The sequence below is a fragment of the Palaemon carinicauda genome, chromosome 11, assembly GCF_036898095.1.
Source record: "Palaemon carinicauda isolate YSFRI2023 chromosome 11, ASM3689809v2, whole genome shotgun sequence".
In the NCBI taxonomy this organism is placed as follows: domain Eukaryota; kingdom Metazoa; phylum Arthropoda; class Malacostraca; order Decapoda; family Palaemonidae; genus Palaemon; species Palaemon carinicauda.
In genome coordinates this window covers 20,023,216-20,046,612 of record NC_090735.1, presented here as the reverse complement: position 1 = coordinate 20,046,612, position 23,397 = coordinate 20,023,216, and the positions used below count along the sequence as shown (strand labels likewise).

Here is a 23,397-nt window from a genome sequence, read left to right as displayed (position 1 = left end):
TTCCCAATTTCATGTCTGAAATCAAATTTCAAAGACCAAACAAAATATGGGGAAAGTTTTCGAAAAAAAAAACGTTTTTGATTTCAGTTAGTTTTTAAAGTAACTATCGGTTTCATTTTCATTTTGAGGTTGATGTTAAAAAGTATGTACAGTTAATGGATTTTTTAAATTCAAGGACCAAATCAAATATGGGGAAAGTCTTTAAAAAGAGTTTTTAGTTTCAGTTAGTTTTGAAAGTAACAGTAACTTTCATTTTCATTTTGATGTTGATGTTAAAAAGTATTTACTGTCTATGGAATTTTAAGAGTGATTTTATATTTAGTGAAATTATTTGTCTGTGACTGGCTCGCGTGATCAGACAATTCCCTATTATTATTATTATTATTATTATCATTATTATTATTATTATTATTATTATTATTATTATTATTATTATTATTATTATTATTATTATATAAGCTACAACCCTAGATGGAAAAGCAGGATGCTGTAACCCCAAGTGTTCCAACAGGGAAAAAATAGCCCAGTGGGGAAAGGAAATAAGAAAATAATTAAACTACAAGAGAAGTAATGAACAATCTTAAAAGAAATATTTCAAAAACTATTCTAAACTTCAGACCATAGCAAGAAAAATATGTACATTTATTTAAAAAAAATTGTGGTCAAACAAAACTTTACATTATTCTTACTAATACTTATCTTTCCTAGCTATTACATTCCATGGTTAGCTAGCTAACTGCCCTTATTCTTCTTTATCCCATCCTCCCTGTCGGCTAAAAGAACTATATTATGTATATGAAATACGATCATCCTAGAATACAAAACAATATCCGCAAAACAAAGTCTCTCTCTCTCTCTCTCTCTCTCTCTCTCTCTCTCTCTCTCTCTCTCTCTCTATTGCCTCCGGATCACAAATCTCTCAGGAGTTCAAATAGGATGATTTTAGTTATTAAAGCTTCAACCGGAAGAGAAAATACCCGAATTTCGTCTTTATGTGAATAATGCTGAAATATTCAGATATTAAAATCCCGTATATCTTATGGCTTCATACTTATATGAAACTAATGAAATTGCATTTCCCCTTCATACGCGATATTATAGATCATTTGGAATAACACTCTCTCCATTTTCCATACCTCCAAACTAGTTTTATGTTATGATTATTATTATTATTATTATTATTATTATTATTATTTGCTAAGCTACAACCCTAGTTGGAAAAGCAAGATGCTATGCCCAGGGCTCCAACAGGGAAAAAAGCTCAGCGAGGTAAGGAGAAAAAGGAAAAATAAAATATTTTAAGAAGAGCAACAATATTAAAATAAATATCACTTTACCAGGTAAAGATAAAGTTTAGTCATATCAACAATCACACGATAGGAAATACATTCTTTGTTTATTTTTCAATTCGTTTTATGGCACGTTTCAAAACCCACTTTATTAAGGCTACTTATCACATCACAGAAAGATTGTTGGAAATCTCTTGTCGGAAGCTAAATTTGAATGGCTCATGTTAAGGTCATTCAGCGCATATGTTAAGTTAAGATTGAAGCTTCACTTGTTTTAATAATTTCCTAGAAAATAGTTTAGTTTTGTGTATATTTAGCGAGTATCAGGTGTATATTAGTTGTGACTATCTGGCGAGAATCGGTGAATATTAGTTTTGTGAATATTTAGCGAGTATCGGGAGTATATTACTTTTGTGATTAGCGAGAATCAGGTTTATATTAATTTTGTGAATATTTACCAAGAATCAGGTGTGTATTAGCTTTGTAAATATTTAGCGAGAATCAGCTGTATATTAGTTTTGTGTATATTTAACGGGGATCAAGAGTATGTTTCTTTTGTGAATAATTAGCGAGAAACAGGTGTATGTCAGTTTTGTGTATATTTAGCGAAAATCAGGTGTATATAAGTTTTGTGTGTATTTAGCGAGAATCTGGTGAATATTAGTTTTGTGTATATTCAGCGAGAATCGGGGGTATATTACTTTTGTCAATATTTAGCGAGAATCAGGTGTGTATTAGTTTGTGAATATTCAACCAGAATCAGATGTATTTTAGTTTTGTGAATATTTAGCGAGTATCAGTTGTAGACCAATATTAGTTTTGTTAATATTCAGTGAGAATCAGGTGTATATTAGACTTTGTGAATATTTAACGAGAATCGAGAGTGTATTAGATTTGTGAATATTTAACGAGAATCAGGTGTGTAGAAGTTTTGTGAATATTTAGCGAGAATCAGGTGTATATTTTGCAGAATTATCGAGTATTCCACATTTATTTAAGACTTATTTTATCTCCTTTTTCATATTCATCCATTTGAGTCTCTCTACCTGTGGCTCAATTAAAACTTTAGCTCGCTGATAAAGTTACTTGTTTGTTCAGTTAAATGTTTTTATTCAATTTATTTAGTTTGCTAAGGGGGGGGGTGGGGGCGGGGGTGGACAGGCTTTACTTCAAGTCAAAATATATTTCTGGAGTCAGTATTAAATAAACATGCGGAACTGGTAATTCTACAAAACAAAAATAAATTTTCATGAAAAAAAATCCGAATTAATTCTCGTTCAGTATTCATCATCATCATCAACATCTCCTACATCTATTAACGCAAAGGGCCTCGGTCAGATGTCGCCAGTCGTCTGTATCTTGAGCTTTTAAATCAATATATCGCCATTCATCATCTCCCACTTCATGCTTGATAGTCCTCAGCCATGTAGGCCTGTGTCTTCCAACCCTTTTAGTGCCTTGTGGAGCTCAGATGAAAGTTACCTATCATCGAAAATTAATTTGTCTTAACATTAGAATTGTAAGAAAGCCTTCATGATACAAGCTCTTTATTAAATTCCAGTAACCTTTATTCCTATTCAGGGGACTATGACAGAATAATGCTAACAAATAGATTTTATAATAAATTTATCTACGTTTGTATTTACTTATATAATTTCTGTCTTAAACTTGTGCTATAGATTTTTTCTTTTAAAAAAGGTATAAATATTTGCAGGTTATCCGTCAATTTTCCTTCGATAGAAAGAGAGAAGAGAAGAGGAGTTTTTTTTTTCAGAAATCCTTTTTCTTTTTCCTTAAACGTGTAGGCTTCCAAAAGTCTTAGAGAGCTGTTGCTGGGCAGACAAACAGACACTTTTCTTTATAAGCAAAATTGGTGTAAACAATTCCCAACAACTGATGCTTTCAAAGAGAGAGAGAGAGAGAGAGAGAGAGAGAGAGAGAGAGAGAGAGAGAGAGAGAGAGAGAGAGAGAGACTGTGTGTGGAATTCCCTACTTGAGTCAGTTGGAGAGAAAAGGAAACAGCCAGACAGACAGACAGAGATAACCAACAATAGAAAATATTGATGACTGGATAATAATTGTTCCTCCCATTCACACGAGAGACTCCCAAAGAAAGAAGTGTTCATTGAATTCCGTCCTTTGTTAGGACTCGTTCCTTCTCTTGTTTACCCCTTGAATGGGAAGTGTACGAGTTGCTCCTTCACTATGAAGAAGAATCAGCTTCTGTTATCTCCTTTATTCATCATTTATTTTCATAGGTTCCTACTTACTCCCTTTCTTACTCTTTCCCATTGTTCTCTCTATACTTTTCATTCACCGTTTCTTCACACCGCAGAGAACGACGTTACGTTTTAGTTGTTATTTTCTTTGTTTGTTTGAGTAACAATCTTCAAAATATATCTGTCGGTTATTGATGGATATTTACATTGTTTGTTTATTTATGTGCATAACCCATCGTTACCGTTTATAGATTTGTTAAAATTGCAAAATTTGTTCTTATTTGTTTCGCATTATTTTCATAGGAAAGAAAAAATGTCTGTTAGCATTTTAAGTTTCCTGGTAATTTTATCTAATCATTGCCATAGAAAAGACGTAAGTTTGCTGGTAATTCTATCTAATCGTTACTATAGAAAAGTCGTAAGTTTGCTGGTAATTTTATCTAATCATTGCCATAGAAAAGTCGTAAGTTTGCTTGTAATTCTATCTAATCGTTACTATAGAAAAGTCGTAAGTTTGCTGGTAATTTTATCTAATCATTGCCATAGAAAAGTCGTAAGTTTGCTTGTAATTCTATCTAATCGTTACTATAGAAAAGTCGTAAGTTTACTGGTAATTTTATCTAATCATTGCCATAGAAAAGACGTAAGTTTGCTGGTAATTCTATCTAATCGTTACTATAGAAAAGTCGTAAGTTTGCTGGTAATTTTATCTAATCATTGCCATAGAAAAGACGTAAGTTTGCTTGTAATTCTATCTAATCGTTACTATAGAAAAGTCGTAAGTTTACTGGTAATTTTATCTAATCATTGCCATAGAAAAGACGTAAGTTTGCTGGTAATTCTATCTAATCGTTACTATAGAAAAGTCGTAAGTTTGCTGGTAATTTTATCTAATCATTGCCATAGAAAAGACGTAAGTTTGCTTGTAATTCTATCTAATCGTTACTATAGAAAAGTCGTAAGTTTGCTGGTAATTTTATCTAATCATTGCCATAGAAAAGACGTAAGTTTGCTGGTAATTCTATCTAATCGTTACTATAGAAAAGTCGTAAGTTTACTGGTATTTTTTTCTAATCGTTCCCATAGAAGAGTCTTAAGTTTCCTGGTAAATTTTATTTAATCGTTTGCCATAGAGAAGTCGTAAGTTTCCTGGTAAATTTTAACTAATCGTTGCCATAGAAAATTCATAAGTTTCCTGGGAAATTGTATCTAATTGTTGCCATAGAAAAGTCGTGAGTTTCCTGGTAAATTTTATCTAATCGTTGCCATAGAAAAGGTGTAAGTTTCCTGGTAATTTTATCTTATCGTTGCCATAGAAAAGTCGTAAATTTCGTGGTAAATTGTATATAATCTTTGCCATAGAAAAGTCCTAAGTTTCTTGGTAAATTGTATCTAATCGTTGCCGTAGAAAAGTCGTAAATTTCCTGGTAAAATGTATCTAATTTTTGCCATAGGAAAGTCGTAAGTTTCCTGGTAAATTTTATCTAATCGTTGCCATAGAAAATTCGTAAGTTTCCTGGTAAATTTTATCTAATCGTTGCCATAGAAAAGTCGTAAGTTTCTTGGTATATTTTATCGAATCGTTGCCATAGAAAAGTCGTAAGTTTACTGGTAAATTGTATCTAATCGTTGCCATAGAAAAGTCGTAAGTTTCCTGGTAAATTGTATCTAATTTTTGCCATAGGAAAGTCGTAAGTTTCCTGGTAACTTTAACTAATCGTTACCATGAAAAGGTATTAGTTTTTAACATTTTCATCTAATCGTTGCAACAGAGAGGTCATAAGATGGCATGTATTGTTGCCTAATGGTTGCCATAGAGAAGTATAAGCTTTTCGTGTCTATCTTATGGCTACCTTAGAGATAGAAAGTGGTTTGCCTTTATGTTTATCTAATTAGGGTTGTGGTGGCTGATGTGGTAAAGTCCTTCACTGTTGATCGCCAGACTGAGGTAGAGTCCCGCTCAAACTCCTTAGGTCTTTTGGTTGCTGCAATCTCACCATCATTGTAAGCTAAGGATATGGGGTTTGGGGGAGCCTATAGGTCTACCTGCTGAGTCATCAGCAACCTTTGTCTGGCCCTCATTGGTTCCAGCTTGGGTGGAGAAGGGGCTTGGGAACTGATCATAATATGTATAAATAGGCATTCTCTAGGACATTGTCCTGCTTGATAGGCTATGTCACTGCCCCTTGCCTCTGCTATTCATGTGTGGCCTTTAAACCTTTTGAATTGTATCCATAGAGAGGAAGATCTTATCGTTGCCACAGACACCTGGTTTTCCTGGTATTTTTATCTCGGCGTTGTCACGGAGATGGGAGAAGTTAATTCCACTTTTTTCTAATCTTCACCATAGCAAGACAGGATTCCCGTTCCATTCTTTAGTATATCATTACTGTAATAAGATTATTCTTTAGTTCGTGTCCTTATCTATTCGTTACCATTGTACAGTAAGATGTCTGTCCTAATTCTTATCTTACAGACAGCTCGATAAGATGGAAAGTTTGTATTAGAAATCTTACATAAGATAATTAAATCAATTATACAAAATTATAGTATAAGTTTCCTTATGGAAATATTTATATTGAGTATAAAGAATTTCTTGAAATTATTAGTATTTATTCAAATCTTGATCAGTAATTCAATCCTATAAATAGAAATGTGGCTTCTATATGCTCTGTGTTTTTTTTAATCAACTCTTGGAAGAAATTAAAATTTGATAAAAAAAAGAAAAAAAATCATCTATATTGCTACTCAAAAATCTAAAAAATATTTACTCCACTTCAGCAAACTTTATCGGGATATATAATCATGTTACAGATACTTTCATAAGAAAACCTTTTAATGAACAACAACAACAACAACAACAATAATAATAATAATTAAAATAATGATGATAATAATTCTTCATTATTTTATTCAAAAGTTATGATATTTCAGGAGGTATTCAATTCTATTCAATATATAATTTGGTTTAGATGCAAGAAATAACGGAGAAGACAACCCATTGCCAGATTCAAAAAGTAAAGTAACAGGAAAATCGGTTTCGTTTGGTAACTAAGAAACAGGTAAGCGTGCTTTCTGAAGAAAGGAAGGTTGTAAGGGTTAAGAACTCTCTCTCTCTCTCTCTCTCTCTCTCTCTCTCTCTCTCTCTCTCTCTCTCTCTCTCTCTCTCCATCTTCTATACCTCAAAACACATGTATATGAAATTCATATGTATATATATATATATATATATATATATATATATATATAGATAGATAGATAGATAGATAGATAGATAGATAGATAGAAATATGTGTGTATGTATTTGTGAGTTTGTCTGTTCTTAGAAATAAATAAATTAGCAAAGTCTTTAAAAATTAATTCTTTCGTTTCGAAAAAAGTTAAAACTAAACTTTAAAAAAAACGCAAACCTTTATGGCATTATTTTTTTCTGTCGGTTTGTTTTTAATTGAATAAAAAAAAAAAGACTACAAAGTTAAAAAGTTATACACGTAAAACTTTAGGCCTACGTCGAAGCCTCTGTACTGTACACGGTGCACCAACTTTCTCATTATGTGAAACATTCCCCATCTGGTAAAACTATAAGATTCACCCTCTTCCTCATTAAATGATGACAAAATATCCTGTGTGGTTTTTTCCCTCGTTAGTAGAATATTTTGATTCAGATATTCTGAATGTTGTATGAGAGAGAGAGAGAGAGAGAGAGAGAGAGAGAGAGAGAGAGAGAGAGAGAGAGAGAGAGAGAGAGAGAGAGAGAAAGAGAGTTGAAATGAAGCTAGATAAAACATTAAATAGACAATCCTAATATCTTGTCAAATTTGTTAAATACAAATATCATATCCTTTTCAATCATTCATATCAATAATTCGTCTTTTCTGCTTAACCTTTTTCTTATTATTGTAATTGTTTTATTTTCTTGATATTATATTATTATTATTATTATTATTATTATTATTATTATTATTATTATTATTATTATTATTATTATTATTATTATTATTATTATTATTATCCAGGAAAAGTAGAATTTTACAATCTCAAGGACCCCAATAAGGAAACCGGCCCAGTAGAGAAAAGAAACTGATAAGTCAAGCATAGACTATTGAATATAAATAACCAAAAATTATATACCAATGGGAATAAAAATGTTCAATAAACATATAACTAATAAAATGTGAGCAAATCTAATATCAACTTGCTCAACTGAAGCGTATATATTACACTAAGTTTGAACTTCTGAATTTCCAAAGATTAAATTTCTGATGAGGAATATCGTTTCACAATTTGGATACAGTACGAATAAAGCTTTAGAATTCTAGTTAGTATTTAGCAATAGAAAGATGAAACAAGACTAGACTTAACTTAATTAGTGCTACATGGTATAGTGTCACGACACTTTGGAGAGGGGTGACTTGAAACTAAATGTGAAGAAGAAAGAAGCTGTGGAGAGCAGTAAGGAGGGTAGGCGCAGGATAGCTATGCATGGAAATGGAGGCTCTTTTATAAAGGAGGTGGAACACTTCAAATACTTTATATCGCCTTTAAGTCAGGAGGGAGGATGTGAGGCTGAAGTTGAGAATAAGGTAAAAGGATCTTTTGGGGAAGTGGAGGGAGGTAGCAGGAATGGTATGTAATAAGAAAATACCAATCAAGCTAAAAGTCAAGATGTTAAAAAAAAAGTGGGCTCAAGATGAAAAGAGGAAGCAAATCTTGAGAGAACTCAGAGGGTATTACTGTGGTAGATTATGGTAATATCACTGTCCTAATTTCTTGAATCCATCTTTAGCCTCAACAATTTTAGTCTTCTGTTATACCCATATTTTGGGGCTCAGGCCATGTCGTCCTGATGGAAGGTTCCTTTCAGTAGCTTCGTAGGGCATATTTGTCTACAGTGATATTCCCAGAGAATTTAACTTAAGGTCTCCAGAATTCTACCTCCTGGCGCGAATATCCTTAAAGTTTCCTTATAGGATATCGCATAATATCGGGACGTATTCCTGACATGCCCCATAGCAATCTGCACCCCGCATAGCGTTTATGCTTCGAGGGGAAAAAGTGGCAAAATAAAAGAGGAGCCGTTATAAAATTCTCCTCCTCCGTTACTTTTTGAGTACTCAGATGGCGCCATAATCGTCGGCCATCTTTATTCCTTGTAGCGTTAAGCCGGTACTTCTAGATACAGTAATATTGGGAGGGATCCTGCCAAGGCCTTTCATAGGAAGAAGGGCGGGTCCATCATGTCGGGTCAAGAGACGGGTAGATGGATTTAGTCCTTTGCTCTCATTCGAGACAAGGTCTATATCCGAGCAGTTAGCTGTCCACAAGCAGCAAAGGCAGACCTCCCACCAACCACTGAGTCTTCCTATATTAAATGATTACTAGGTTTGTATATCGCGTCGCAACAAATGACAATTTGTCCTAAATTTTATTTCTCCTAGTTATACAAACCCGTAATCATTTGATATAAATGCCCGCCCTACCACCCATCTCATGTTCCACATTGAGCCTAAAGCGTTTTAATGAGGAAAGCAGCTGGCGGTGGGGGGGGGGGGGGCAGCTAGGCTCTGCCCCCATACCGCCAGCCAACCAATCAGCACAACTTCCTGCTTTTCTTTCTCTCCGGCTGGTTCAGCTGAGCGGAAGTGAATTCCCATATTAAATGAGTACGAGGTTTGTATATCGCGTCGGAACAAATAACAATTTGTCCTAAATTGTGTTTTTCCTAGCTATACAAACCTTTAATCATTTAACATAGGAATTCCTATATTAAATGATTACGGGTTTGTATAGCTAGGAAAAATATAATTTAGGACAAATTGTCATTTTCTCCTCAAAACAAAGTTCCTTTTTCTCTCCATCTTCCCTAGTCCAATTACTTGACCCTTCCAACTGAATCCGTACTATATCCGATGATGTAGGCTTTTCCCTCTACATCAAAGGATATTTCCTCCTCAAAACAAAGTTCCTTTTTCTGTCCATCTTCCATATTCCAACTACTTGATCGTTCCAACTGAGACCGTACTTTATCCTATAATGTAGGCTTGTACCTCTACATCAAAGGATATTTCCTTCTCAAAACAAAGTTCCTTTTTCTCTCCATCTTCCATAGTCCAAGTACTTGATCCTTCCAACTGATACAGTACTTTATCCTATAATGTAGGCTTGTACCTCTACATCAAAGGATATTTCCTCCTCAAAACAAAGTTCCTTTTTCTGTCCATCTTCCATAGTCCAACTACTTGATCCTTCCAATTGAGACAGTACCTTATCCTATAATGTAGGCTTGTACCTCTACATCAAAGGATATTTCCTCCTCAAAACAAAGTTCCTTTTTCTGTCCATCTTCCATACTCCAACTACTTGATCCTTCCAAGTGAGACAGTACTTTAGCCTATAATGTAGGCTTGTACCTCTACATCAAAGGATATTTCCTCCTCAAAACAAAGTTCCTTTTTCTGTCCATCTTCCATAGTCCAACTACTTGATCGTTCCAACTGAGACAGTACTTTATCCTATAATGTAGGCTTGTACCTCTACATTAAAGGATATTTCCTCCTCAAATCAAAGTTCCTTTTTATGTCCATCTTCCATAGTCCAACTACTTGATCGTTCCAACTGAGACAGTACTTTATCTTATAATGTAGGCGTGTACCTCTACATCAAAGGATATTTCCTCCTCAAATCAAAGTTCCTTTTTATGTCCATCTTCCATAGTCCAACTACTTGATCGTTCCAACTGAGACAGTACGTTATCCTATAATGTCGGCTTGTACCTCTACATCAAAGGATATTTCCTCCTCAAATTAAAGTTCCTTTTTATGTCCATCTTCCATAGTCCATTTACTTGATCCTTCCAACTGAGACAGTACTTTATCCTATAATATAGGCTTTTACCTCTACATCAAAGGATATTTCCTCCTCAAAACAAAGTTCCTTTTTCTGTCCATCTTCCATAGTCCAACTACTTGATCGTTCCAACTGAGTCAGTACTTTATCCCATAATGTAGGCTTGTACCACTACATCAAAGGATATTTCCTCCTGAAAACAAAGTTCCTTTTTCTCTCCATCTTTCATAGTCCAAGTACTTGATCCATCCAACTGAGACAGTACTTTATCCTATAATGTAGGCTTGTACCTCTACATCAAAGAATATTTCCTCCTCAAAACAAAGTTCCTTTTTCTGTCCATCTTCCATAGTCCAACTACTTGATCGTTCCAACTGAGACAGTACTTTATCCTATAATGTAGGCTTGTACCTCTACATCAAAGGATATTTCCTCCTCAAAACAAAGGTCCTTTTTCTCTCCATCTTCCATAGTCCAACTACTTGATCGTTCCAGCTGAGAGAGTACTTTATCCTATAATGTAGGCTTGTACCTATACATCAAAGAATATTTCCTCCTCAAATCAAAGTTCCTTTTTATGTCCATCTTCCATAGTCCAAGTACTTGATCGTTCCAACTGAGTCAGTACTTTATCCTATAATGTAGGCTTGTACCTCTACATCAAAGAATATTTCCTCCTCAAAACAAAGTTCCTTTTTCTGTCCATCTTCCATAGTCCAACTACTTGATCGTTCCAACTGAGACAGTACTTTATCCTATAATGTAGGCTTGTACCTCTACATCAAAGAATATTTCCTCCTCAAAACAAAGTTCCTTTTTCTGTCCATCTTCCATAATCCAAGTACTTGATCCTTCCAACTGAGACAGTACTTTATCCTATAATGTAGGCTTTACCTCTACATCAAAGGATATTTCCTTCTCAAAAGAAAGTTCCTTTTCTCTCCATCTTCCATAGTCCAACTACTTGATCGTTCCAACTGAGATAGTACTTTATACTATAATGTAGGCTTGTACCTCTACATCAAAGGATATTTCCTCCTCAAAACTAAGTTCCTTTTTTTGTCCATCTTCCATAGTCCAACTACTTGATCGTTCCAACGTATTCAGTACTTTATCCTATAATGTAGGCTTGTACCTCTACGTCAAAGGATATTTCCTCCTCAAAACAATGTTCCTTTTTCTGTCCATCTTCCATAGTCCATGTACTTGATCCTTCCAACTGAGACAGTACTTTATCCTATAATGTAGGCTTGTACCTCTACATCGAAGGATATTTCCTCCTCAAAACAAAGTTTTATTTTCTGTCCATCTTCCATAGTCCAACTACTTGATCGGTCCAACTGAGACAGTACTTTATCCTATAATGTAGGCTTGTACCTCTACATCAAAGGATATTTCCTCCTCAAACCAATGTTCCTTTTTCTGTCCATCTTCCATAGTCCAACTACTTGATCCTTCCACCTGAGACAGTACCTTATCCTATAATGTAGGCTTGTACCTCTACATCAAAGGATATTTCCTCCTCAAAACAAAGTTCCTTTTTCTGTCCATCTTCCATATTCCAACTACTTGATCGTTCCAACTGAGACCGTACTTTATCCTATAATGTAGGCTTGTACCTCTACATCAAAGGATATTTCCTTCTCAAAACAAAGTTCCTTTTTCTCTCCATCTTCCATAGTCCAAGTACTTGATCCTTCCAACTGATACAGTACTTTATCCTATAATGTAGGCTTGTACCTCTACATCAAAGGATATTTCCTCCTCAAAACAAAGTTCCTTTTTCTGTCCATCTTCCATAGTCCAACTACTTGATCCTTCCAACTGAGACAGTACCTTATCCTATAATGTAGGCTTGTACCTCTACATCAAAGGATATTTCCTCCTCAAAACAAAGTTACTTTTTCTGTCCATCTTCCATACTCCAACTACTTGATCCTTCCAAGTGAAACAGTACTTTATCCTATAATGTAGGCTTGTACCTCTACATCAAAGGATATTTCCTCCTCAAATCAAAGTTCCTTTTTATGTCCATCTTCCATAGTCCAACTACTTGATCGTTCCAACTGAGACAGTACTTTATCCTATAATGTAGGCGTGTACCTCTACATCAAAGGATATTTCCTCCTCAAATCAAAGTTCCTTTTTATGTCCATCTTCCATAGTCCAACTACTTGATCGTTCCAACTGAGACAGTACGTTATCCTATAATGTCGGCTTGTACCTCTACATCAAAGGATATTTCCTCCTCAAATTAAAGTTCCTTTTTATGTCCATCTTCCATAGTCCATTTACTTGATCCTTCCAACTGAGACAGTACTTTATCCTATAATATAGGCTTTTACCTCTACATCAAAGGATATTTCCTCCTCAAAACAAAGTTCCTTTTTCTGTCCATCTTCCATAGTCCAACTACTTGATCGTTCCAACTGAGTCAGTACTTTATCCCATAATGTAGGCTTGTACCACTACATCAAAGGATATTTCCTCCTGAAAACAAAGTTCCTTTTTCTCTCCATCTTTCATAGTCCAAGTACTTGATCCATCCAACTGAGACAGTACTTTATCCTATAATGTAGGCTTGTACCTCTACATCAAAGAATATTTCCTCCTCAAAACAAAGTTCCTTTTTCTGTCCATCTTCCATAGTCCAACTACTTGATCGTTCCAACTGAGACAGTACTTTATCCTATAATGTAGGCTTGTACCTCTACATCAAAGGATATTTCCTCCTCAAAACAAAGGTCCCTTTTCTCTCCATCTTCCATAGTCCAACTACTTGATCGTTCCAACTGAGAGAGTACTTTATCCTATAATGTAGGCTTGTACCTATACATCAAAGAATATTTCCTCCTCAAATCAAAGTTCCTTTTTATGTCCATCTTCCATAGTCCAACTACTTGATCGTTCCAACTGAGTCAGTACTTTATCCTATAATGTAGGCTTGTACCTCTACATCAAAGAATATTTCCTCCTCAAAACAAAGTTCCCTTTTCTGTCCATCTTCCATAGTCCAACTACTTGATCGTTCCAACTGAGACAGTACTTTATCCTATAATGTAGGCTTGTACCTCTACATCAAAGAATATATCCTCCTCAAAACAAAGTTCCTTTTTCTGTCCATCTTCCATAGTCCAAGTACTTGATCCTTCCAACTGAGACAGTACTTTATCCTATAATGTAGGCTTTACCTCTACATCAAAGGATATTTCCTTCTCAAAAGAAAGTTCCTTTTCTCTCCATCTTCCATAGTCCAACTACTTGATCGTTCCAACTGAGATAGTACTTTATACTATAATGTAGGCTTGTACCTCTACATCAAAGGATATTTCCTCCTCAAAACTAAGTTCCTTTTTTTGTCCATCTTCCATAGTCCAACTACTTGATCGTTCCAACGTATTCAGTACTTTATCCTATAATGTAGGCTTGTACCTCTACGTCAAAGGATATTTCCTCCTCAAAACAATGTTCCTTTTTCTGTCCATCTTCCATAGTCCATGTACTTGATCCTTCCAACTGAGACAGTACTTTATCCTATAATGTAGGCTTGTACCTCTACATCAAAGGATATTTCCTCCTCAAAACAAAGTTTCTTTTTCTGTCCATCTTCCATAGTCCAACTACTTGATCCTTCCAACTGAGACAGTACTTTATCCTATAATGTAGGCTTGTACCTCTACATCAAAGGATATTTCCTCCTCAAACCAATGTTCCTTTTTCTGTCCATCTTCCATAGTCCAACTACTTGATCCTTCCAACTGAGACAGTACTTTATCCTATAATGTAGGCTTGTACCTCTACATCAAAGGATATTTCCTCCTCAAAACAAAGTTTTTTTTTCTCTCCATCTTCCATAGTCCAACTACTTGATCGTTCCAACTGAGACAGTACTTTATCCTATAATGTAGGCTTGTACCTCTACATCAAAGGATATTTCCTCCTCAAAACAAAGTTTCTTTTTCTCTCCATGTTCCATAGTCCGACTACTTGATCCTTCCAACTGAGACAGTACTTTATCCTATAATGTAGGCTTGTACATCTACATCAAAGGATATTTCCTCCTCAAAACAATGTTCCTTTTTCTGTCCATCTTCCATAGTCCAACTACTTGATCGTTCCAACTGAGTTAGTACTTTATCCTATAATGTAGGCTTGTACATCCACATCAAAGGATATTTCCTCCTCAAAACAAAGTTCCTTTTTCTGTCCATCTTCCATAGTACAACTACTTGATCGTTCCAACTGAAACAGTACTTTATCCTATAATGTAGGCTTTTACCTCTACATCAAAGGATATTACCTCCTCAAAACAGAGGTCCTTTTTCTGTCCATCTTCCATAGTCCAACTACTTGATCGTTCCAACTGAGTCAGTACTTTATCCTATAATGTAGGCTTGTACCTCTACATCAAAGGATATTTCCTCCTCAAAACAAAGTTCCTTTTTATGTCCATCTTCCATAGTCCAACTACTTGATCGTTCAAACTGAAAGTACTTTATCCTATAATGTAGGCTTGTACCACTACATCAAAGAATATTTCCTCGTCAAATCAAAGTTCCCTTTACTGTCCATCTTCCATAGTCCAAATACTTGATCCTTCCAACTGAGACAGTACTTTATCCTATAATGTAGGCTTGTACCACTACATCAGAGAATATTTCCTCCTCAAATCAAAGTTCCTTTTTCTGTCCATCTTCCATAGTCCAACTACTTGATCGTTCCCACTGAGTCAGTACTTTATCCTATAATTTAGGCTTGTACCACTACATCAAAGGATATTTCCTACTCAAAACAAAGTTCCTTTTTCTGTCCATCTTCCATAGTCCAACTACTTGATCGTTCCAACTGAGTCAGTACTTTATCCTATAATGTAGGCTTGTACCTCTACGTCAAAGGATATTTCCTCCTCAAAACAAAGTTCCTTTATCTGTCCATCTTCCATAGTACAACTACTTGATCGTTCCAACTGAGTCAGTACTTTATCCTATAATGTAGGCTTGTACATCTACATCAAAGGATATTTCCTCCTCAAAACAAAGTTCCTTTATCTGTCCATCTTCCATAGTACAACTACTTGATCGTTCCAACTGAAACAGTACTTTATCCTATAATGTAGGCTTGTACCTCTACATCAAAGGATATTTCCTCCTCAAAACAAAGTTCCCTTTTCTGTCCATCTTCCATAGTCCAACTACTTGATCGGTCCAACTGAGAGTACTTTATCCTATAATGTAGGCTTGTACCTCTACATCAAAGAGTATTTCCTCCTCAAATCAAAGTTCCTTTTTTTGTCCATCTTCCATAGTCCAACTACTTGATCGTTCTCACTAAGTCAGTACTTTATCCTATAATTTAGGCTTGTACCACTACATCAAAGGATATTTCCTCCTCAAAACAAAGTTCCTTTTTCTGTCCATCTTCCATAGTCTAACTACTTGATCATTCCAACTGAGACAGTACTTTATCCTATAATGTAGGCTTGTACCACTACATCAAAGGATATTTCCTCCTCAAAACAAAGTTCCTTTTTCTGTCCATCTTCCATAGTCTAACTACTTGATCATTCCAACTGAGACAGTACTTTATCCTATAATGTAGGCTTGTACCTCTACATCAAAGAATATTTCCTCCTCAAAACAAAGTTCCTTTTTCTCTCAATCTTCCATAGTCCAACTACTTGATCCTTCCAACTGAGACAGCACTTTATCTTATAATGTAGGCTTGTACCTCTACATCAAAGGATATTTTCTCCTCAAAACAAAGTTTCTTTTTCTCTCCATCTTCCATAGTCCAACTACCTGATCCTTCCAACTGAGACGGTATTTTGTCTCTTAATGTAGGCTTGTATCTCTACATCAAAGGATATTTCATCCTCAAAACAAAGTTCCTTCTTATGTCCATCATCCATAGTGTAACTACATGATCGTTCCAACTGAGTCAGTACTTTATCCTATAATGTAGGCTTGTACCTCTACATCAAAGGATAATTTCTCCTCAAAACAAAGATCCTTTTTCTGTCCAACTTTCATAGTCCAACTACTTGATCGTTCCAACTGAAACAGTACTTTATCCTATAATGTAGGCTTGTACCTCTACATCAAAGGATATTTCCTCCTCAAAACAAAGTTCCCTTTTCTGTCCACCTTCCATAGTCCAACTACTTGATCATTCCAACTGAGTCGGTACTTTATCCTTTAATGTAGGCTTGTACCTTTACATCAAAGGATATTTCCTCCTCAAATCAAAGTTCCTTTTTATGTCCATCTTCCATAGTCCAACTACATGAAAGTTCTAACTGAGTCAGTACTTTATCCGATTATGTAGGCTTGTACCTTTACATCAAAGGATATTTCCTCCTCAAAACAAAGTTCCCTTTTCTGTCCATCTTCCATAGTCCAACTACTTGATCATTCCAACTGAGTCAGTACTTTATCCTATAATGTAGGCTTGTACCACTACATCAAAGAATATTTCCTCGTCAAATCAAAGTTCCCTTTACTGTCCATCTTCCATAGTCCAAATACTTGATCCTTCCAACTGAGACAGTACTTTATCCTATAATGTAGGCTTGTACCACTACATCAGAGAATATTTCCTCCTCAAATCAAAGTTCCTTTTTCTGTCCATCTTCCATAGTCCAACTACTTGATCGTTCCTACTGAGTCAGTACTTTATCCTATAATTTAGGCTTGTACCACTACATCAAAGGATATTTCCTACTCAAAACAAAGTTCCTTTTTCTGTCCATCTTCCATAGTCCAACTACTTGATCGTTCCAACTGAGTCAGTACTTTATCCTATAATGTAGGCTTGTACCTCTACGTCAAAGGATATTTCCTCCTCAAAACAAAGTTCCTTTATCTGTCCATCTTCCATAGTACAACTACTTGATCGTTCCAACTGAGTCAGTACTTTATCCTATAATGTAGGCTTGTACATCTACATCAAAGGATATTTCCTCCTCAAAACAAAGTTCCTTTATCTGTCCATCTTCCATAGTACAACTACTTGATCGTTCCAACTGAGTCAGTACTTTATCCTATAATATAGGCTTGTACCTCTACATCAAAGGATATTTCCTCCTCAAAACAAAGTTCCCTTTTCTGTCCATCTTCCATAGTCCAACTACTTGATCTTTCCAACTGAGTCAGTACTTTATCCTATAATGTAGGCTTGTACATCTACATCAAAGGATATTTCCTCCTCAAAACAAAGTTCCCTTTTCTGTCCATCTTCCATAGTCCAACTACTTGATCGGTCCAACTGAGAGTACTTTATCCTTTAATGTAGTCTTGTACCTTTACATCAAAGGATATTTCCTCCTCAAATCAAAGTTCCTTTTTATGTCCATCTTCCATAGTCCAACTACTTGATCGTTCCAACTGAGTCAGTACTTTATCCTATAATGTAGGCTTGTACCTCTACATCAAAGGATATTTCCTCCTCAAAACAAAGTTCCCTTTTCTGTCCATCTTCCATAGTCCAACTACTTGATCTTTCCAACTGAGTCAGTACTTTATCCTATAACGTAGGCCTGTACCTCTACATTAAAGGATATTTCCTCCTCAAAACAAAGTTCCTTTTTCTCTCAATCTTCCATAGTCCAACTACTTGATCCTTCCAACTGAGACAGTACTTTATCCTATAATGTAGGCTTTTACCTCTACATCAAAGGATATTTCCTCCTCAAAACAAAGTTCCCTTTTCTTTCCATCTTCCATAGTCCAACTACTTGATCATTCCAACCGGGTCAGTACTTTATCCTATAATGTAGGCTTGTACCACTACATCAAAGGATATTTCCTCCTCAAATCAAAGTTCCTTTTTATGTCCATCTTCCATAATCCAACTACTTGATCCTTCCAACTAAGACAGTACTTTATCCTATAATGTAGGCTTGTACCTTTACATCAAAGGATATTTCCTCGTGAAAACAAAGTTCCTTGTTCTCCTCCTCCTCTTGCTGCTGTTCCTTTTTTTGGGGGGGGGGGGTTTATATTTCTTTAAGGAATTTTTTTATTTTTTGCTGCTTCTCTTCGTACTTCTCTTCTTCTACTTCCTCCTGATCCTTTCTCTTTTTTTTTCAGGATTTCTTTTTATATTTTTGCTGCTTCTCTTCCTCCTCTTGCTGCGGCTCCTTTTTTATACTTTTTATTAGGTTTTTTCGTTTTTCTTTTGCTGCTCCACCCCCTGATCCTCTTCGTCCTCTTGCTGCTGCTCTCTTTTTTTTTTGTATTTATTCTTAGGTTTTTTTGTTTTTTTTTGCTGCTCCTCATCCAGTTTCTCTTCCTCCTCTTGCTGCTGCTCCTTTTTTTTTTCTTCTTTTTTTTTGGTTTTTATATTTTTTTTTTTTTTTTTTTTTTTTTTTTTTTTTTTTTTTTTTTTTTTTTTTTTTGCTGTTCCTCCTCCTGTTTCTCTTCCTCCTCTTGCTGCTGCTCCTTTTTTTATTTTATTTTTTATACTTTTTTTAGGTTTTTTTTTTTTTTTGCCGCTCCTCCTCCTGTTTCTCTTCCTCCTCTTGCTGCTGCTCCTTTCTTTCTTTTTTCTTTTTTTATGGTTTTTATATTTTTTTTTTCTTTTTTTTGCTGCTTCTCCTCCTGCTTTTCTTCCTCGTCTTGCTGCTGCTCCTTTCTTTCTTTTTTCTTTTTTTTATGGTTTTTATATTTTTTTAGTTTTTTTTTTTATTTGCTGCTTCTCCTCCTGCTTTTCTTCCTCCTCTTGCTGCTGCTCCTTCTTTTTATATATTTTTTTAAAGTTTTTTTTGTTTTATTTTGCTGCTTCTCCTGCTTCTCTTCCTCCTCTTGCTGCCGCTCCCTTTTTCGTATATATATATATATATATATATATATATATATATATATATATATATATATATATATATATATATATATATATATGTATATATATATATATATATATATATATATATATTTTTTTTTTTTTTTTGCTTTGTTTTTTGCTGCTTCTCCTGCTTCTCTCCCTCTTGATGCTGCTCCTTTTTTTCTCTCTTTTTTTTGGTTTTTACATTTTTTTTAGGGTTTTTGTTTTTTTTTGCTGCTTTTCCTCCTGCTTCTCTTCCTCCTTTTGCTGCTGCTCCTTTTTTTATTTTTTTTATTTTTTTAGGTTTTTTTTTGGGGGGGGGGCTGCTTCTCCTCCTGTTTTTCTTCCTCCTCTTGCTGCTGCTCCCTTTGTTTTTTTTTTTTTTTTGTTTTTTTTTTGGTTTTTATATTCTTTTTTTAGTTTTTTTTTTTTTCTTTTTTTTTTTTTTTTTTTTTTTTTTTTTGCTGCTGTTGCTCCTGTTTCTCTTCCTCCTCTTGCTGCTGCTCCCCTTTTTTTTTCTTTTTTTTATATATATTTCTTTTTTTTTTTTGCTGCTTCTCCTCCTGCTTCTTTTCCTGCTGCTGCTGCTGCTGCTCCCTTTTTTTTTTTTTTCCCCTCCTGCTGCTGCTGCTCCTTTTTTTTTTCTCCTGCTTCTCTTCCTCCTGCTGCTGCTGCTCCTTTTTTTTTTTTTTTTTTTTGCTGCTTCTCCTCCTGCTTCTCTTCCTCCTGCTGCTGCTGCTCCTTTTTTTTTTTTTTTTTTTTTTGCTGCTTCTCCTCCAGCTTCTCTTCCTCCTCCTGCTGCTGCTCCCTTTTTTCTTTTTTATTGGGGGGTTATATCTTTTTAGGTTTTTTTTTGCTGCTTCCCCTCCTGTTTCTCTTCCTCCTCTAGTTGCTGCTCCTTTTTTTTTCTTTTTTTGGGGTTTTTATATTCTTTTTTTAGGTTTTTTTTTCAGCTGCTTCTCCTCCTGCTTCTCTTCCTCCTCTGGCTGCTGCATTTTTTTTTTAGTTTTCTTTTAATCCTTTTAGTATTTTATTTATTTTTTTTGTTTTTGCTGCTTCTGTTCCTGCTGTTTCTCACGACCCCCAGCTGTTTGTAGACTTTTCGCTCATAACTGATGCTGTTAGCTACTATCAATTGTAGCTGCTAATTACTGCTGCTGCTAGCTGCTGCATGCTGTTGCTTTCTGCTACTAGCTGCTGCTAGCTGCTGCATGCTGTTGCTTTCTGCTACTAGCTGCTGCTACTTGCTACTGCTAGCTGGCGTTGCTAGTGCTGCTGCTTGATGCTGCTACTGCTGCTCTTGCTTGCGGCTGCTGCTGCTGCAGCTCTCTGCTGCTTCTGCAGACTGCTGCTTCAGCTGCTACCTTTGGTAGCTGCTGCTGCTTTTGCTAGCTGCTGCTGCAGCCTACTGCAGCTGCTGCTTGCTCCTGCTGCAGCCGCTCGCTACTGCAACTGTTGCTGCTGCAAGCTGCTGCTGCTAGCACATGCTGCTTGCTGTTGCTCCTAGCTGCTGCTAGCTGCTTCTGCTAACGTCTGCTGCATACTGCTGCTAACTTCAGCTGCGGCTGCTGCAAGCTACTGCTAACTGTTGCTTTTCCATTGCTGCTGGTTCTGCTACTGCTGCTAACTTTTGCTAGCTGTTACTATCTTCTGCTCCTGCTATTTGATGCTCCACAGCTGTGAGTTCCTAAAAATTTGGACTGATGCTGCCCACCTAACCATGAATGCCTACCTCCAAAAGATGCAGCTTCTCTTCCCAGCCAAAGATGTCTTGGTTCAACCTCCAAGAACTTGTCTGCATACTAGAAGAATCCCAGCTTCATCCCTCTGCATAGCCAGTCTTCTAGATTATTCCCCCAGAACCACCCGAAGGTTGGTATCCAAAGGAATAGATCTAGATATCCGACCATTTGTACGCTTGACAAACATCTTGTTCTTGTCCATCAAGGTACACAGCGTACTAGAATCAGCCAGGTTCCTTCCCTCTGCAGATCCTGTTTTCCTCCAGGTTATTCCAAGCATCGTTCAAGCTGGATAGTTAAGCCTTGCATCCTTTAAGCTGGGGGCAGTCCATCCAAGCGTCCTTCAAGCCAAATATTTTCAGGTGTCCTTTCCAGTGAAACTGATGTCCTGAACCTGTCCAGAATGGGTGAAGTACAAAACTTAACAAAAAGATTATTCCTTTTCAAACAACACTAAACAGGAAAAAAAATCCTTTCCAAATAAAATTAAAGAAAAATTTTATTCCCTTTTTCCTATAAATATTTTTTTTTGGTGGCGATATTATAATCACCATTTTTTTTTTCTTTTTTTGGTGGGGATACTATACTCCCCATTTTTTTGTTTTTTTGTTTGTTGGTGACGATATTATAATCACCTTTTTTTTTGTTTTTTTATTGGTGGCGATATTATAATCACCATTTTATTTTTTTTTTTTTTTGGTGCCGATATTACAATCACCACTTTTTTTTTTTTTTTGGTGAGGATAGAAACCCCAGTTTTTTCATATTTTGCGTTGGGATATAATTCCTCTTTAGTTTTTTTTCCAGCCCTGCCTTCTCGTCTCTTGAAGGGCGAATCTATTCAACTGGCTATCCCATATTAAATCCTCAGTCTGCTCACCAGAAATTTCCATATGATATAATTCCTTCAACTCGGGGTGTATTTGAGAGAGACTGTCTACAAGTTGGGTAATAGCGTAATTCTTATGGTTTAATTCCCTCTCTAGGTTCATGTTTCTTTCCATCATATGTTGATACTTCTCCTTATAAATTGCAAATTCGTCTGCCACTGAAGTTAGATTCCTAATTTCTTCTTCCAATTTCTTATTCTTCTCGTTGGCCTTCACCAACATATTTTTTATGGTTCTCTCCTCTGAGAGGTCTCTCTTCAGTCGTCTATTCTCTGCTTTAACACCAGCAATTTCTTTCCAGAGTTCCTCCTCAGCCATTTCCAGATCGCACACCACTTCTTTCTTAATTAATAGTTCAGTCTTCAACTTGCTGTTCTCATCCAGGACAGTATCCAATTTAGTTCCTATTCTGTAGACCTCCTCGACTGCAGCATTAAGTTCACTTTCTAAAGTAGCCTTTTGCAAAACGTTTTCAGACTTCACTCTCTTGTTTTCAGCCTTGACACTGTCCAGTTCAGCCCAGAGTTTTCGGATCTCATTATCAGCACTTTCGACGTATTCCTGCAAGTCGCTCTTTTCCCAAAGTTTTTTGTTGGCTGTCTCCAGATCTCCTGTTACTCTTTCCAGCCTCTTCTCGAGCATCCGAATTTCCTCATGGGCATTTTCTAATTCCTTTTCTACAGCCACCTTTGCCAAAAGCTCATCACGAATTTTATCGTTCCGAACTTCAGCTTTTTCTAGACTTACCATAAGAGACTCAATATTCTTATTGGCTCTTTCTAAGTCATCTATTAAAGCTAAGTTAGCGATGTCATTAGATAATTCAACTTCTTCTGCCTCATCGCCATGGACCTCTTCACAGAGGTTTTTTAAGTCTATTCCCGTTTCAGTTTCTTGATGTATTTTAGCGAGGAAATCATCAAACAACTGAATTCCCTCATCTTCACCATCCAATTTCTCACTTAGATCCTTTTGAGATACTTCCTCCAATTGTGTGCGTTCCCTAGTTTCACCGGCAACGTGATTCGCCCCACCGTAGACTGCTGGTTGCAGTCTCTCCATTTCCTCCCGTTCTATCAAATCCAAGAATTTTTCTGCTTCTCGATGTGAATCCTCTCCTCCCCAGCACCATGCCATGGTGCCTAAAGTAGCCAAAGATCCTAGCAAAATAATCCTGTCAGTCATAAATCTAACCATTTTGTACAGTATAGATTTACTCAATGCCTCACATGGCTAAGGAATATAGCATTAAAATTAGAAAAAAAAAATATTGACACATTTCTCTGAAAACGAAGAATTCCTGGAGCCAGGGAAGATGAAGATTTTCAGTCTTCACTGGAGACAAAATGATCCTGTAGCAGCCATTGAGAAACAGTTCAAGGCCTGGCAAAAAACCAATAGATTTCCAATTACTCCCCTTTGGGAGATCAGTTGGAGAGGAAATAATTCTGAAGACCTGGCAGAAAACCGACTCAAAGATCCAGTGAAGACAAGAAAATCCTGCAGACTTTGGGAGCTCAATCGAATATTTTTACAACGACGATTCTGAAATGGTCATCTATCTCTCTCTCTCTCTCTCTCTCTCTCTCTC

General features: G+C 35.9%; 1 protein-coding gene across 1 annotated transcript in view; it reads right to left on the bottom strand.

Moving 5' to 3' along the window:
- LOC137649184 (flagellar attachment zone protein 1-like) overlaps positions 1 to 22,943 on the bottom strand; it is a 30,255-nt gene extending 7,312 nt beyond the window's left edge. The window contains exon 1 of the mRNA XM_068382173.1: positions 21,797 to 22,943. Coding sequence (XP_068238274.1) covers positions 21,797 to 22,943 — 1,147 coding nt within the window. The remainder of the gene's footprint in view (positions 1 to 21,796) is intronic.
- Between the last annotated feature and the right edge of the window lie 454 nt (positions 22,944 to 23,397).